The sequence below is a fragment of the Xiphias gladius genome, chromosome 10 (assembly GCF_016859285.1).
Source record: "Xiphias gladius isolate SHS-SW01 ecotype Sanya breed wild chromosome 10, ASM1685928v1, whole genome shotgun sequence".
Lineage (NCBI taxonomy): Eukaryota > Metazoa > Chordata > Actinopteri > Istiophoriformes > Xiphiidae > Xiphias > Xiphias gladius.
Genome location: NC_053409.1, coordinates 6554196 through 6570414, shown reverse-complemented (window position 1 = coordinate 6570414; position 16219 = coordinate 6554196). Strand labels below are relative to the sequence as shown.

The 16219-nt window shown below is 36.9% G+C and overlaps 1 protein-coding gene across 15 annotated transcripts in view; it reads left to right on the top strand.

Annotated features, from left to right (window-relative positions):
- LOC120795145 (CAP-Gly domain-containing linker protein 4-like) overlaps positions 1–16219 on the top strand; it is a 38094-nt gene that overhangs the window by 6221 nt on the left and 15654 nt on the right. For all 15 annotated transcript variants that reach the window (XM_040136746.1, XM_040136747.1, XM_040136743.1 and 12 more), the window contains 4 exons: positions 2178–2296; positions 9266–9514; positions 14061–14196; positions 14545–14676. In XM_040136746.1, coding sequence (XP_039992680.1) covers positions 2178–2296; positions 9266–9514; positions 14061–14196; positions 14545–14676 — 636 coding nt within the window. The remainder of the gene's footprint in view (positions 1–2177; positions 2297–9265; positions 9515–14060; positions 14197–14544; positions 14677–16219) is intronic.

The following is a 16219-nucleotide window of genomic DNA, read 5'->3' as shown; positions in this document are numbered from 1 at the left end:
GACCATGGAAGACAACTAAAGTGGATGATCACAGAATTCTTTCCTTGGCGAAGACAGAACCCTCACAACATCTAGCCAGGTCATGAACACTGTGGAGGAGGTTGACATATCATTGTCAAAGTCTACAATCAAGAGATGCCTTCATGAATGTAAATACAGGAGGTTTACAACAAGGTGCCCAGTTCTGGAACAAGATTCTCTGGACAGATGAAATCAAAATCAACTTGTGCCAGAATGAAGGGAGGAGAAGAGTATGGAGAAGGAAACAAAACGGCTAATGAGGTTCCACAGCACATCACATCATCTGTCAAACATGGTGTAAGCAATGCCATGGCATGGTCATGTACGGCTGCCAGTGGAACTGGGTCACTGGTATTAACTGATGATGTGACTGCTGATAGAGGTAGCAGGATGAATTCTGAAGTGTATAGGGCTGTACTATCTGCTCATATTCAGCCAAATGCTGCAAAACCGATGGGACATTGCTTCATAGTACAGATGGATAATGACCCAAGACATACTGCCGAAGCAACCCAAGAGCTTCTCAAGGCAAAGAAATGGAATATTTTTCAATGGCCAAATCAGTCACCTGACCGGTACCCGACTGAGCATGCTTTTCATTTACAGTAGACAAAAGGGAGGGCAGAAAGACCCACAAACAAGTGGCAACTGAAGTTGGCTGCAGTAAAGGCCTGGCAAAGCATCTCAAGGGATGAAACTCTGCATTTAGTGATGTTCATTGGTTTCAAACCTCAGGCAGTCATTGACTGCAAAGGATTTTCATCCAGGTATTAAAAATAATCCTTATATTTATAATTATGTCGGTTTGTCCTATTATTTTTGAGCCTCTTAAAATGAGGGACCATGTATAAAAATGGATGTAATTCTTAAACGGTTAATGCAATATTTTTGTGAAACCCCTTGAAAAAAAGCTGAAAGTCTACACCTCAATCACATCTTGATGACTTCGTTTCAAATCCATTGTTGTGATGTACAGAGGTAAAATTATGTAAATTGTGTCACTGTCGAAATACTTATGGATCTAACTGTAGCTCGCCGTGTGCAGATAATACTGTTGCAATGTGGATAGACTTGGATAGTGGCGGTAGGATATTACTGCAGATGGATTACATTCCTTTTGATAATCACTCATTTCACACCAGAATGGAGTTCAGTTAATATAAATTATTAGTCAGCAGATGAAACCTTGTTAATGGCGCTGGAGCTAAAATGGAACTAAGAATAATAGGAAAAGCATTTTACACTGCAGTCTGTATCAAAGAGAGTCCCTGACCAAAAGCTTGCCTCAGTAAATAAATATGCACAGATAGTGTGTGGAGGCTTTTCTTATCATTACATTAAGTATGGACAAATTGCTGCACAAAATACAAAGCTTTTTAGATATATTTGTTGAAGCACATAGATTTATGTTTTGGATGGTGCGATGCACCAAGTTTGCGTTCAAGCCAGTTTTATTTAAATAGTATACATATTTATGAATGACAGTCCATTTACAGTATTTGCGTAAATAATGTCATAATTCATGATATCAGAAACATTTATTTTACTACGATTTTGCATTTTTAAAAAAAAATCAGAATCCTGCCTTTTATAACAATGTAACAGGTGTTCTTAGTAAGGTCAAATGTTTCCCTTGTGGTTATATGCCAGTGATTACTGGTTGTGGTTATTGACTATGAAAACTGAAATCTTAAATATACTTTTGCAGCAAGTGCACACTTTAGATTTTACTACTTCTGTGCCATAAATACAGAGAATGCGTTTAGAGCTGACTAAGTTTTGAACGAGTATTGTAGTAAAGTTTCAGATTTCAGTCTTTAAAAGCCCAACAATTATGCTATTATGGAGGGCCTTAAACCTCCTAGCACCCATTATCAATCCTGGCAAGTTATACTTTACGGCTGTTTTCTCAGTAATCTGTTCAAACACAAAGTGCTATGGAGCTGGTGTTGCACGCACATGGTAATGTAGCAATAATTAAACAAAGAGGGCAGCTTCTTCCTCTATAGTTATTTGTGGTGAAAGAGTGTACATGATGGTCAATAATGGTTAATCTCAGTGTCTTAAGTTGAGGCAGCTGTCAGAAAATGATACAAGACACATCACTAACTGTATAATACGAGTCTTTCCTAAAAACTCCTTTCCTTTTTTTGTAGAGGTAGATGCCACCTGCAGTGACTTTGATTTTGGCACCGCCCTGCACATTGCTGCGTCCAACCTGTGCACATCAGCTGTCAAATGTCTCTTGGAGCTGGGAGCCAACCCTGCTTTCAGGGTAAGTGCCATTGTTCTCCCACATCAGCAGGCATTGTAGATGTCATGCAGTTTGACAAATTGAATCCTTTCATTAAACCATCCAAAAAGTTATTAAATTTAATCCCATGTTCTCACTTAGTTACAGACTACAGTTAGTCAGTCAGTCATTATAATCAACAGAGATACTGACAAACCTAAAAAAATTTTGCCCATACCTACAACAATTTATTGCGCGATGAGAGAGCCTTTTCCCTGAATGTTTTACATTACAAGCCTGCAGTGCTGCTGCAGTGTGGGTTCATTTAACTTGTATGAAAGGTTCAGCTATCTTTGCTGCACATAGGCATGTTCTTAACTTAAAAAAAAGAGTTAGCAAAATATCAGAGAAAAAATTACACACAATCACACTAGATAACACCAGGTTTTTAATTCCAGCTTTCTCAAATATGAAAATAAAATTGTTTTTTTTTTTGAACAGCACTATCAGTATTTTCAGTATATATTCAGTATATTTATTTCAGTAAAATATATTCAGTTTGCTTTGCTTTATTTATCACTTGTGTGACACAGTGCCGTCTAACAAATTGATTATTTCTTCTTTTGTCATATAAACTTTTCAATATTTTTGTCTGTCCCTTTCCTATATCTATGAATGACCTAGCACTAAGCACTGAGACCTCAGGCTGCTAATGATTATTTGTATTATCGATAATTTCCATTTTTTTAAAATTAATTTGACGAATTATTTAGTTTATAGTTTACTGTTAGAAAACAGTAAAACTGTCAATCACAATTTTCCAGAGCTTAAGATGACATCATCTAAGATAAGAATTACAGAAAGCACTAAATTCTCACATTTGATAAGTGAATGGCTTTGTCAAAATAGTTTAAAATAAATAGCTTAATTGGGTAATAATTTCAGCACTACCAAATCACCTTATATAATGCAGTCAAATACAACACTGCCACAAACTGTGGTCCTAAAAATGAAAAACTACCAAATTATTGAACCTGTATCTCTCTGACACAGTCTTAACAAAAACTAAACAGTATAAACTTTGCAAAAGTTGATTGTTTCACAGTTATTTTATTATATTTCATTAGATTGTAGGTGTTGTTGATACTGCTTCTGCCCCTGTATTTACTCATCGATGTCATCAGTCAAAAGTTCAATGAAAATAGAAAATTCACTCCCACAATTTTCCCACCATCATATTTACAAAGCTACGGAGCCCCCCTAGGGTCAGCTGAGGGGGAAAAAAAAGGGCCATGTGTAAATATGTACTCTTGCTTTACGAATCTGTGAGCACAGTTTATAAACCATGCTCTTGGATTCGTAATCACAGCTTTGCAGTCTCTGCCTATGGTTTTGCAATCTGTTCCCACAGATTCATACACTGTGTGTACAGATTTGCAAACAACTTCTTTCTTTTACAAAACAAGGAATGATAAATACAACATTAACAGTGAAAACTGTGAAACGTCCAATGTAAAACACAATATAGCATTAAATCTACCCCAATTTAGATACATTGGACTTACTTGGCAGATGCGGTCGCTGTTGAAATGCTCCATTCCTTGTTCTCTGAAGAAAGAAGTCATTTGCAAATCCGTGTGCACGGATTTGTAAACTTGAGAGTACAGATTTACAGATATCTCTTTTTTCTCAGCTGACCCTAGGGGGGCTCCGTACAAAGCCTTTCTTATGTCATGTGATCCTAGTTCCATTATTTTCTGCATTACAGATACAGCAATTTGATGGAAACCTTTGAAAAGAAAAGGTTAAGAAAAGGTTAAGATTGTATTCTTTTAGTTGCTCTTATTCATTTTTTTTTTTGTGCTCATTTCCTGTTTGGAATTTTCTGACTCAGCTGGGAGATAACACCTAAGAAGGGAGTCGTTCGATTTTCCAGACATTTTTTGAATATATCTACCACTTGAACATTTCTCAGTGCTCAGTCTGTCTTCCTTGTGCCTCTCCGTTGTAGTCATTTGAAGCTTTGGTTGGGGAGTTAGCTGAATAGCCCTGATCTGTTATACCCAAACGTTCTGTTGGATGTTTTTATTCATACTAGAATTTGCATGTCTCAATGTGCTGTTATCATCCTTAAATTAAACATTTTTTTTTTTATAGATTCATTAACTCTTTGAACAGATATGGAGCTTGTTCTTGTATGCACTAATTTTTCCACTTGAGGTCACCAAAGCACTACGCACCAAAATCAAGTAATTCCCTTGCTCAAAAGTGAATGCAGAGGCTCTTTATTCTTTAGTGTGTGAATTCAAAGCTTGGAGAGCATGTAAACATTGGTTGATAACCTTTTATTTAGAGGTTTTATGGGTCAGAGACAGTTTGCTCAAGATATATGTAGCATCTGTTTCTACAATTTCTGATATTGCGTGTTCTTTTTTCCTTCCTAGTAGTCCTCTTCCTGTGATTCAACACATTTTAGATGAGCTATACAAGGTGTATCAGTCATAACATTGAGTATACTCATTTAATTATTACTCAAGGGTACAGTACAGTACAAAATGCACTGTACACACAAAGCAAAGCAATATTAACTTTATGTTGCCTGGAAAATGAAAGAGCAGTTTTTCTGAAAAAAATAGTGTGTATTGCATCACTATATTGTCAGCACTATATGCCATAACTGTACATTGAGCTGTGATGCACTTGAATGCTCTACCTAACAAACAGTGTCATTTGCATTTAAAAAATGGCGGAGGTGGCTGGAAGTGGAATATAAGGCATGATACCAGAGCCAAGAAATTCAGTTTAAAATCGCAAGATTCGCAACATTGGAAGCAAGTGGAAAGTTTTATAAGGATGGAAAAATAAAACTGTTGCTGACCTTCCATACTTCTCTTACTACATATCCTCCTGATTAATAGCTATGGCAACTCATCATACCTTCCATCAGTAGCAAGTTGCTGTGGTGTATTGCTGACCTTGATTGTTCCGGTTTCAGATTTGAAGTGAGCCACTAGTGCAAGTCTGTTTGGTATGTGTATGATTTTTGTTGGGTAGAATGAAACCATCCCCAGGACATTTGACGGATATACACTCAGTTGGCAGGTACAACTAGCTAAAACTAATGCAGGCTAATAGTACAGTCCTGCAATAAATTCTTCAGACCCTTTTACTTTTTCCACAGTGTTATGTTTCAGCCTTATGCTAAAATTGTTTAAGTTAATTTTTTCTACACCTTGATTGAATTTTCAAGGTTTAGAAACATCTCAAAGATGAAAAAGAGAAATGGGAGGCACCTGAGCTAAATTCCAAGTGTCATAGCAAACGGTCTAAATACTTATGTCGATGTGATTGAATTTTTTAATTAAATTTCTGAAATTCAGTTTTCCCTTTGTCATTATTGGGTATTACATATAATGATGAGGGGTAAAAATGTTTTTTAATTTTTGCAAAGGCTGCAACATAATAAAATGTGAAAAAAAGTGGTCTGAATACTTTCTGAATGCACTCTATATCAGTGAAGGTAAGCTAAATAACAGAAACCCCTCTCTGTATAAGTTTTAGTCTCTGAAGTTTTAGTTGCTGAGAACTAATGAGATGTTCTAACTTTGTTTTAATCTATTGGTTTAACTCACTTTAAAGTGGTGATAGACAACCCCCCCCCAGAATTTCCAAGTGGTATATTACTGTTGGCGCCGCTGTTGCATAAACTGGATTGCTTTCCATTTTTCTCAGAGCCTAGCAGCTACCAGCAATACAGGACACGAAATGATTGACACCACTTTGCAAATAAGAGAAAGCAGAGTACAACACCCGGTTGTATAAATAAGTAGGCAGGTTTTGTTATTTACTGATCTAATAAAAATAATGCTGACCGAATGTCGGTTTTGAACCCTCTCAAGTCCCGGAGCTCTCTATTGACTGAATGTCCGTGCAAGGTTAACTTTTTCTACCTCGGTTTCTGTCACTCTCCCTCTTCCTCTTCTTTGCCTCCTCCAACAAGGGGGCCCTTTTACTTTTACTGGGTAGAGTTTCCACGGTCACTCTGGCTGTTCCACTGTCCACCATCTCTGCTACCTAGGGAAAGCTACCAATGGCTACTGGGGAAAACAAAAGCACTATCTTCTTCTGTTTTGGTTGCACAATTGCAGACGCAATTTCTTTGTGCTGTAAATTTAACCTTTATTTTTGCGACAAGATCTTGTACTTGGTGGCAGACATAATTGCATAGTGAAAGCGAGGCTTATAGGGAACCAGTCTAAACACGGATGGTGTTGTTGTGGATGATATTCTACAAAAGACTCTGAACAAAATTAAACACACAAAACAGCGTTTAAGTGAAATATCTTGTAAGTTACAATATAGGAGCAAACCTTATCACAAGAAAGAGTCTCTTTCAATAGAAAGAGTCTTACAATCATCTTTTATAGTGTTTCTTGAGACAAAGAACTTAGTCCCAATTGGTTATCTTTACTTCAACCCAAACGCATCCACCAATAAGATAGAAACATATATTATGTTCACACGTGGCCCATGCTCTGGCCATAAATTGAAGCTCAGACACAGCAACTTGGCTTATTTCCATTTATGGTAGGCAGCAAGCTGCTCCATAGGTAGCCCCCCCGGACTCATAAAACATCTGTCTGAGGCCCCTGGGAGAGACCTTGAAACTTCTACAGAGCATCACCAAAAGTGAATAAAAATGATAAACCTGTGATATCTTCACAGTCTCATTCTATAGCCACTACATTGTGCAAAATACATTTGCTTCATAATGATAAGTTTAAACAAAAAACTGTCAGTCAGTCATCAGTGATTGGATAGTTTCCCTTACTAGTAGCTCTTTCTTGATTCCATAAGGGTCATCCCATGCCAACTCACACAGAATTCAGAACTTATTTCAGCTCAATTCACGGATTTTCTTGAAAAAATTGATGTGAAAACTTCTGTTAAATTCATAGGACCTTGCAAAATCCTATACTTCTATTCCAAATACTTTTCTAGTAATACATTTTTGAAGTTTGGCCCTTGGAGTTAAATTTCACCATTTCTGCGATTCTTTGTAAGCTTCACCAGTCAATTATTTTTCACTGGATTGGGTTGAAATTTGTACTCAACATTCAAGAAACCCTAAAGATAATTTGCAAAATGTATTGCTGAAAATAGTTGTTGCTGAATGTTTTACAGTAATCAATTTATTTATTTTTTTCCCAAATGAAGAATCCTTCATTTTCAAAAATGAATATATCCACTAGTTTTCACGTTCTTGCAACCAAATTTCGATTCTGTGTAGTATTGATATAGTTTTATTACATCTAGAAGTTCTTTGGTGCTGCATAAAAAAATTGAGTGCCACAAATCTTGCTAAATTGCTTCGGAGCTGAAAAACCCACTTTTTAAGATATTTTGAGTGTATATTTTCCCAAAAAGGATTATTTCAATTTCCCTGAAACCTTTATATGGGGAAATACTAGTATTCATTACAGATATGTAAAAAAAATTCAAAGATTTTATATTACTCCTTCTCCATTTAATAATTCTTTTGAAAATAGCAAATTTTTCGTACTTTTCACTGGCTGTAATATTACATTCAGTGGTTTTATTTCATAGGTAGATATTTGTACTATGTTGACTTTGAGATTTTCTATCTCTGTGTGATACCTATTGAGCCTGTTTTTCATTGGGCTCAGGAAATTTACAAGTTACAGCTTCTAACGGTTTGTTGCATACTAGATGATGCTAGATGGTGCATCTTGTTCCGTGTGTCTGGACAAAATATTAATCTTAATTCTTTAGCTCAATACACATCTATTATTTGTAGTTTCAAACATTTCTAAACTAATTTGTGACATCACCAACTAGTAGTATGAGAATACAATAAAGCAAGACTAGAGCTGGGCTAATCCCATCTGAAACAGGTTTGGGCAGATGTTGCAAATTGGATTGCAACATACCAAGAAGTATATAAAAGAATGCAATCATTAATTAATTTTGTCATTAAGCAGTTTGATGTGATAGTGAGATCATGAAGCCCTGCTCTATTGGAAGAAGCCTAGAAGAAGAAGAAGCCAACTGTCACAAGACAGCCTACACTAATGGAGAAGTTGATCTTTCAAGTTTGGCTGCTTCGGGAACGGACAAGGAACTACTGAAGTTGAGAAGTGGATGTTCTGACTGGACAGATGATGCCACTGAGGATCATAAATACAGAGGAAGCAAGGGAGCCTACAGCACTCATAGAAAGAAAAGTCTGAAATTGCGAAATAATATATGTGTATTGAGCTATATTTGTGTGTTCCCCACCACGAAAATACGGTCCACTGTCTCACAAGACTGCGCAGAAATGCAGAAATGCACACCAGCACAAACACATTCTATCAAGACACTGTCGTACATTAAGTGGCAAGTACATTAGCTCAGTGTTATAACATGTGAACAACAGTTCTTGGCAATGAAATTTAAACTGCTTCTTGATGTTTATCAAAGACTACTCATATTGTTGCTGGAGGGGATGGCAAACATGAGTGTGCCCCAATTACTTCAGCACAATAGTGCTGAATGAGCTCCCCTCATCTGTAACACCTCGACAGCTGTGTCCTCCTACCTTTGCAGACACTTGAGCTTGCTGACTGTCTCAACTCTCGCTGACTGTATTTTCTTTAAGCCACTTGACTAAACTTCCATGTTGTGTGCATGCTGATCAGCTGGTTTGAAAAACACTGATGGAGATTTTGTTCCAAGAGCAGAGCTAAGATTAAAGATTCCGTCAAGCGAAAACCCTTGTAAAGGAAAACAGTGAACTTTTTGGTAATTGTAAAAATCCAAGTTTTACTTTTTGATGTCCCAATAGTCTTTTTTCATTGAGGCTGATATTGCATTTGGTATTTATCCATATTGATAATTTTTATTACTTACTTGGCTAGCAAATACATTTTTCTTTTTTTTTTTTTTGTTACTTCAAACTCATCAGTTTATCATCACTCTTTTGTGTTTTTTCCTTGTAACCTCCCACAGAATGAAAAAGGACAGTGCCCAGCAGACGTGGTGCCTGACCCCCTCGACATGCCCTTGGAGATGGCAGATGCAGCCACCGTGGCCAAAGAACTCCGAACTTTGCTGAGACAGGCTTTACCCAGACCCACTTCCCCTTTGCCCCTCACTCTGCAAGCAAAGTCCCCTCCTGTTCTCTCTGATAAGGCCAGGATACAGCTCGCCACCATGGGAATCCGTTTAGGTGACCGTGTGGTGATAGCTGGACAGAAGGTGTGTGGTAGGTCATTATCAAAGGGAAGGAGCAAAGAAAAGTATCTTCATTAATACTTACTTTGCCTGAAATATCCACCTTTTTCATCAGATGTATCTCATAGTGGTACAATAGAGGAAAAGCGGTACAATAGAGGGAAGTTTCCCAACACTATAATTAAGAACCTAATAATTAGCTGAATTCAAATGAACAACATTCAAGTGAACATTTCTTCATTTTGAGGGAGAAACTGTGAAATAAACTGTCTCCTAATAGCAGAGAGTGAGAGCTGCATTTAACTAAAGCTGTAGTCACTAACATGTCTAACTAATTTCTAACTCAAATGGGTTAGCCTTTAAAACTACAACTGACAACATGCTCAGTTTTTCTGTTACTTTTTCTTATATTGTAAACCACTCTAAGTCACTAATGAAACAATAAGCTGACATACCAGTAAATACATTTGGCTAGCTCGAATGCCTCCATCACAGTTCTTATTATTGTAATAACTACATTTATTTATGCTTCATATTTTCTATCAGTTTGGTTTTTGTCCTTGACTTTTATTTTTTTTTCAAAATTAGCTGACAATTTTCAAAACAGTTATCCTGTACCACTGAAGCTGCTTTGTTTCCATTAAATTTGAAACAGCACAGACAATAAATCCAGTAATGTGTGTACTTTTTTATTACAATGATTTGAGCAGGTTTTGAAATTTCAAAATTGGAAGCGGTTCTGTTTAAATTAGTAACACAATATCACAATTTTAAAATTAAACTTACATTTTAGTTTTATTTACCTTTTTATGATAAATTTACAAGAATAACAAATATATTTAAGGCATTAGATGATCGCTGTACTGGACATACCTACATGAGCAAATTAAGGTTAGTCAGTGAATCCTATATTTGTTGTTGTTTAATGTTCAAATAATGGAACAACTCTACAATAAAATGGGTATTTCATAGTAACGTGTATTTGGCAGGAACACTGGAAAAACATATCTAATAAACAAGAATAGATGTTTCCTCTTCATTATGGATTTTTTTCAGCTTTTTCTTCACCACAGTAAGTCTTTCTGTTAATAATGAACATTTTTTGTTCTTACATTTGGAACAGTCACCTGTTAAACACAACCAGAAAAATCATGTTACCCATCAACAAAATCAAGTAGAAAGGGCTAGATTTGACCCATTCAGAGTTAATTTCCTACCTTGTTGTTTTCTTTTTTTTGTTGTCTGTTTTGCCACCGTAAATTTTCCCAAGGCAGGTGTAAAGTGTGAGCTATTTCAGTCCAGCCCTCTCTGTACAGGAGCCAGATCACATAGTATGACTCACTAGTGCAATGACAAGAGCATGATCCCTCGCCAGTTGCCCATCCTACAAACACAGTCAGTTGTATTTGATGGAGCACCTGGCCAAGCTGGAGGAACCCTTGCTGGGGACTGAACCTGAGTTATCTGAATGCTTACATTAAAATTGTTTTCTCTGGTTATCTCTAAAAAGACGTTAAAACAGAGAGACCAGACTCAATAATGTACAAACACCACAAATATATTTACTTGGCACTGAACAGCTTTTTATTTGCTTAAGTGCATTAAATGGTTAGTGTTGAATTCCTGCCTTTTTCAGAATTAGAAGAGAATAGAGTGAAATTTTTTCATGGGATTATTGATTGAAATTATATACTGTATTTTACCTTCACCTACTAACCTCAGCCCGCAAAAAATAAGAGTGCCCAGCATAATGTTCAAATGGGAGTGTGACACCATCAGCCTAATGCCTATAGCCACATCACATCCTTTTAACCTGAGAGAAGACGCTTTTGTAAATTTTTCTACAATTTTTTTTTTTCAGCCCTTGATGGGGGGAAAAAAAAAAGTTTCCATTTGCTAGGCAACACGGTTTGGGCATCCTTCTAGCATTCAGGGTGTTATGTTTAACAGTTCAGTCTGGCGTATCATCAGCATTTATCTGAACATGTTCAAGTTCATCCAACTCTAATTGTGATCCTGTTAAATGTCTGATGAAAATATTAGGAGTTTTAAAATACTCATACTCCTCCTATTTGCCTGTAGGTCATCCTCTTCTCTTAGACTTATCTATTCACCGAATCTCACGCAATCCATGTTATGCACAGTTTGGCAGTGTGAACTAAGCTATGTTGGTTGATTATGTGTAGCACTGAAAGTGTGTAATGAGCTCGTGTTAGAAAATGAATTTTTATCAAGTGTAGACAAAGTGATGTGGTATGTATTCACATACAGCGCTGTAATTATAAGCATTTATTCTTTTCTTGACCTGTCACTGTGTAATTACATTTATGTTTTAAAAATGTACTTTGAAGCATGCAATTTACTCTTTTGGCTGCATGAAATATTGTAGCTGGTCTACATGTTTTTTTGGGCCTGAACACAGAGGTGCTTTTTTAGCTTTTGCTGCTGGTTAGTGTTTTTTTCCATTAAAGTAATTTTCTTTTCAGTACATTAAACAAGCCTTTATTTATTAGTTTAGGCAGAAATTCATCCAACAGCTGATTTATTTATTTTTATTTTCCCCAGTTCTTTCTCGTAATGCAAAGAAAAACTTTAGTATGACTGTCCGACCTAACCACCCAACATCAGTGTGGTGGTGTAAACCAAATGTAAACCTTTTGACATGAAGCAGGCTTTGAAAGTGGTGGAGATTTCGCCCAATAGGTCAAAGAAATTCACAGTTTTTTGACTATGTTCATGGCATAGTTCAAATTTGATAATTTGCTACTCAGTAGTGCCCCTGCTCCAAAATTCAATGAAAACCCCAGAGATGTGTGCTTTCTCTCTGTACTTTGTGTTTACATTTTGCCACACCAGCCTTTCTCCAATGACTGATGTGTTCTTTTAGTCATTGGTCTGATAGAATGGGCCCAGTCCACCCTGAATCTATCTAGTGATTCAACAAAGCAGGTGAAAGAGACATCCACTGTTGTACCGTTACGAAATCACCAGACTCCTCTGTGGCAGTCATTGGTGCTTCAGCATCACAAATACTTGCTCAGATGCACATTGAACTCGTAGTTTATATTGCATTACATGATTTCTGAGCCCTAAGTTCAAATCTTGGTAATCTCTGCGTCATTTTGTGAATGTGCTGTTGTTGCCACAAGCTCACAAAAACAAATCTGTTACACTTACAGTGCAGTGGTATTGTGCAACACAGTTTATTTATTTATTTATTTATTTATTGGATCCCCATGGCATGAAAAAAACCCCATTTGTAATTCTTGTAAAATAACTCCAATTTTATGACAGATATCCTGACAAATGACTCTTATTAGATCAGGAGGTTTATTACGTTTACTGAATTTTAATGGGACCCTATTAAATTGTACAACTTTATTGAATTTAAGGCAAGTTAAGCTAACATGGTAAAATGGTTGGTTTTATCCAACATTTTAACATTCTTATGCTTTTAAGGAAGTGTGAGTTTTGAAAGAACCTGAAAAAAACTTACCAAGGGAGTCTTCCCTGAGTCAGGGATGCTTGTCTGAATTTGCTTCACCTCTGTCAAGGTAAACACTGGCCTTAAGGCTTTTAAGATTTACCATGCTAGTGCTGTGCATGTAGCTTGCAGACAAATCAGTGGCAGTCAGTGCGGTTAGAGGGAGAACCCTTAATACACAAATGATGCGGCTGGTGTTAGTGCATAGTGGTAGAGGGGGCCTGTTACTTGCCATTAGTTTTGCATTAGCCACATTGCTAAGACTTGCACAGCAGTTCTCTGCACACATCTTGGAAGAAATGCCCTGAGATAAGTTTTGTTGTGATTTGGCGCTTATCTTAGTCTAGGCAAACTTACTAACTTGTAAGCCATCAGGAGCTTAACATAGACCCAGGATAAATGCTTATCCCAGACATCTTTACTGTCATAATGCAAAATACACCATCAGCTTTTGTTCCGAGATTGCTTCATTGATAACAGAAATATCAGCTGTTCAACTGAAAAACCACTGGCCACGATCAGTATTCCCCATTCTTGCCATGTAATTGTTGCCCTTAAAATCCTCATACACCCTGGGAATTTTTTTGTTGCATGTGGCTGTAGTTTGAGAAGTTTCCATTCCGTATGGCCAACCCAACTGCACAAACATGCAGCTGTACAGTAGATAAAGAGACAGAGACATGTACTGTAGATGATAAGAAAATACTAATTTCCTCTGAAAGAATGAGCCATTAATAGATTTTCGTGCTACACGAAGAACAGAATTGCAGTATGCCCACTTGTAGAGATTGGCCAATCAAACGTCTTATCTACAATGCACTTTCTGGCACAGTCTGGGTTGATCTCTGTTTTCCCTTTGTTTTTCTCATCTGCTGCCTTAGTGAACATAGAAACATCAAGATGTTGAGTTTCTGACAGGTGTTCTGCCTTTGACATGATGTGTAGCATTTCTAATGAAGATATGACTTCACACACTGCTCAGTGCACTGACCAGTTCTTTTGCTGCATGTGTTGATTTTGTGTTGATATATGTTGCACACTGTGTTTATATTTGTTTTGACTTTGTACATATTTGTGTATGCACAGGTTGGAACGCTACGATTCTGTGGCAGCACTGAGTTCTCTGGAGGCCTCTGGGCTGGAGTGGAGCTCGACAAACCAGAGGGGAAGAACGATGGCTCAGTAGCAGGGGTGCAGTATTTCACCTGTCGAATCAAACATGGTAGGTAATGCCACAGCCCAGAAGCACTTAAAGATCAAACACATTGGTTCACCCTCCGGATCCATCAGTTACTTCTACCATTATTGACTATACGACTTCATTGGTCCAGTCAGATTTTCAGTGGTATAATATGTAACCCCACAAAATTAGATTTCTCCTTTTTCTAGTTGTCAGTGAATTTAATGTTCAATATTCTAATTAGCATGTCTAATATATATTTTGCTGCTGTTATTTATCTTGTCTTATCATAATGCTGTACAGTATATTTTGAATCTCACACACACACACACACACAGTTGTTAAATTTTAAATCTTTTTCTTATGGTTTTTTTTTTTTTTTTTTGACAGGAATATTTGCTCCCCTTTCCAAGATAAGCAAACCTCTAGAAAGACATAAAACCAGTACCACAAAGACGTCTACACCCATACGCCCCCCTCGTCGCATTGACTTGTCCCGCATCACCTCCAAGATAAACACAGGTAAAGAACATGTGGCAAATAAGTCATAACACTGTGATCTGCCTTTGACATGTTTGGTAATCTGTCAAGGTGTAAAAAGGGTACATCTGATACATCACACAAGAATTGCAATAACTTTATTGAGAATGAGCTCTTGTAAGAATGAGTTTGCCTAAGGAGTTCTGGCACATATTACTTTAAATGAAAAAAGACATTAAATGATCAAGTTATAACATGAATTACAAAGGCAGTGAGACTAAGTAGCCTGTTGGGCCCTGGGGCAAAGAAATGTGTGAACTTTTATGAAAACAGGTGAAAAAGATTTCACAAGTGTTTCCTCATGTCACAGTCCCCCTGGAGGAATACATGGATACATTTTTTGAGACCACAAATCATATAATAAAAAATCAAAAGAACTGTGACAACTTCATACAAACCAGACATTTTTGAGTGCTGCTATTCCCATAAATGGCTTCCTAATACTGCCAGTTTGTTAAAGAAATAATTCAAGTGCACTCACTTGAATGGCTGTGGGACATAAGCTTAGAGTACTAGCATCAATAGAAACAGTGACTTGTGCTTGTTCATCTTCTCATTACTTTAGGGGAATGATGTGCTGAAAATGAGGGAAAAAGGGTTGGTAGTAATAGCCCCCCATTCTTCACTGGAAAGTGGATTTCCAGTGAAGAATGGGGAGCTGGACTCGATTACAACAGTGTCCACATTCTGTGTGGTATTCTGGTGATTATAGACTCCCCCTCTCCCTCTACTATATAAATAATGTCATAATCTTATACTGTTTAATTTTCCAAAGTAGGGGTACTAACATTATCCACTTGCACTGTATGCATTGTCAGTGGAATATACTTCACAGTTTGAAGTATGGAAGGTCCAGGGGGAGACAAACTCCCCCAAAAGCAATACATGAAAACAATTTTTTGGAGAATCTCAAAAATTGCAATCCAATCATCTGAATATCTCCTAGTTTAAATTGTACTCTTTACTTTTAAGTTTTGAGTTTGAGTTTTTGTGTGTTTTTGGCATCCAATTGATCCCTGCTTGTGAAAACACATGAGTTCAGGTTAGTATCAGTAGCCGCTGGATTACTTCACCAAGTCAAGGTGGCTTTTGTTTTAAAAGACAAAGAAGAGAGATGTCATTGTCTGCACATATTGACTAATAATTTAGAGGAGGGGACATACAGTGACAACACTGATGTTCACTAATATGCATGAAAACCTAGGCAATGCGTTAGTTGTCTGCATCTTTCAATTAGTCAGTTAAATATACAGGAATAATATGTCTTCATCTCTTTGGGGTAATCATAACAGTATTATAGTAAGTACATCAGGAAGCAACAAAATTTTAAAAGTGCTTTGCTATAGCTGTTGTCTCCGATACTATTAATCTGGCAAAAAAAAAGCAAGTCAAACATTCATGGACTATCAAAAAAGTCTAGTACATCTTTTGACTTGTGTTTGACGTAATAAATAAAAATGCTGTATTAATAGTGGCTGTTGTGGGAGCACACTCATTCTAGATACCAATATGAATGTGTGCTGAC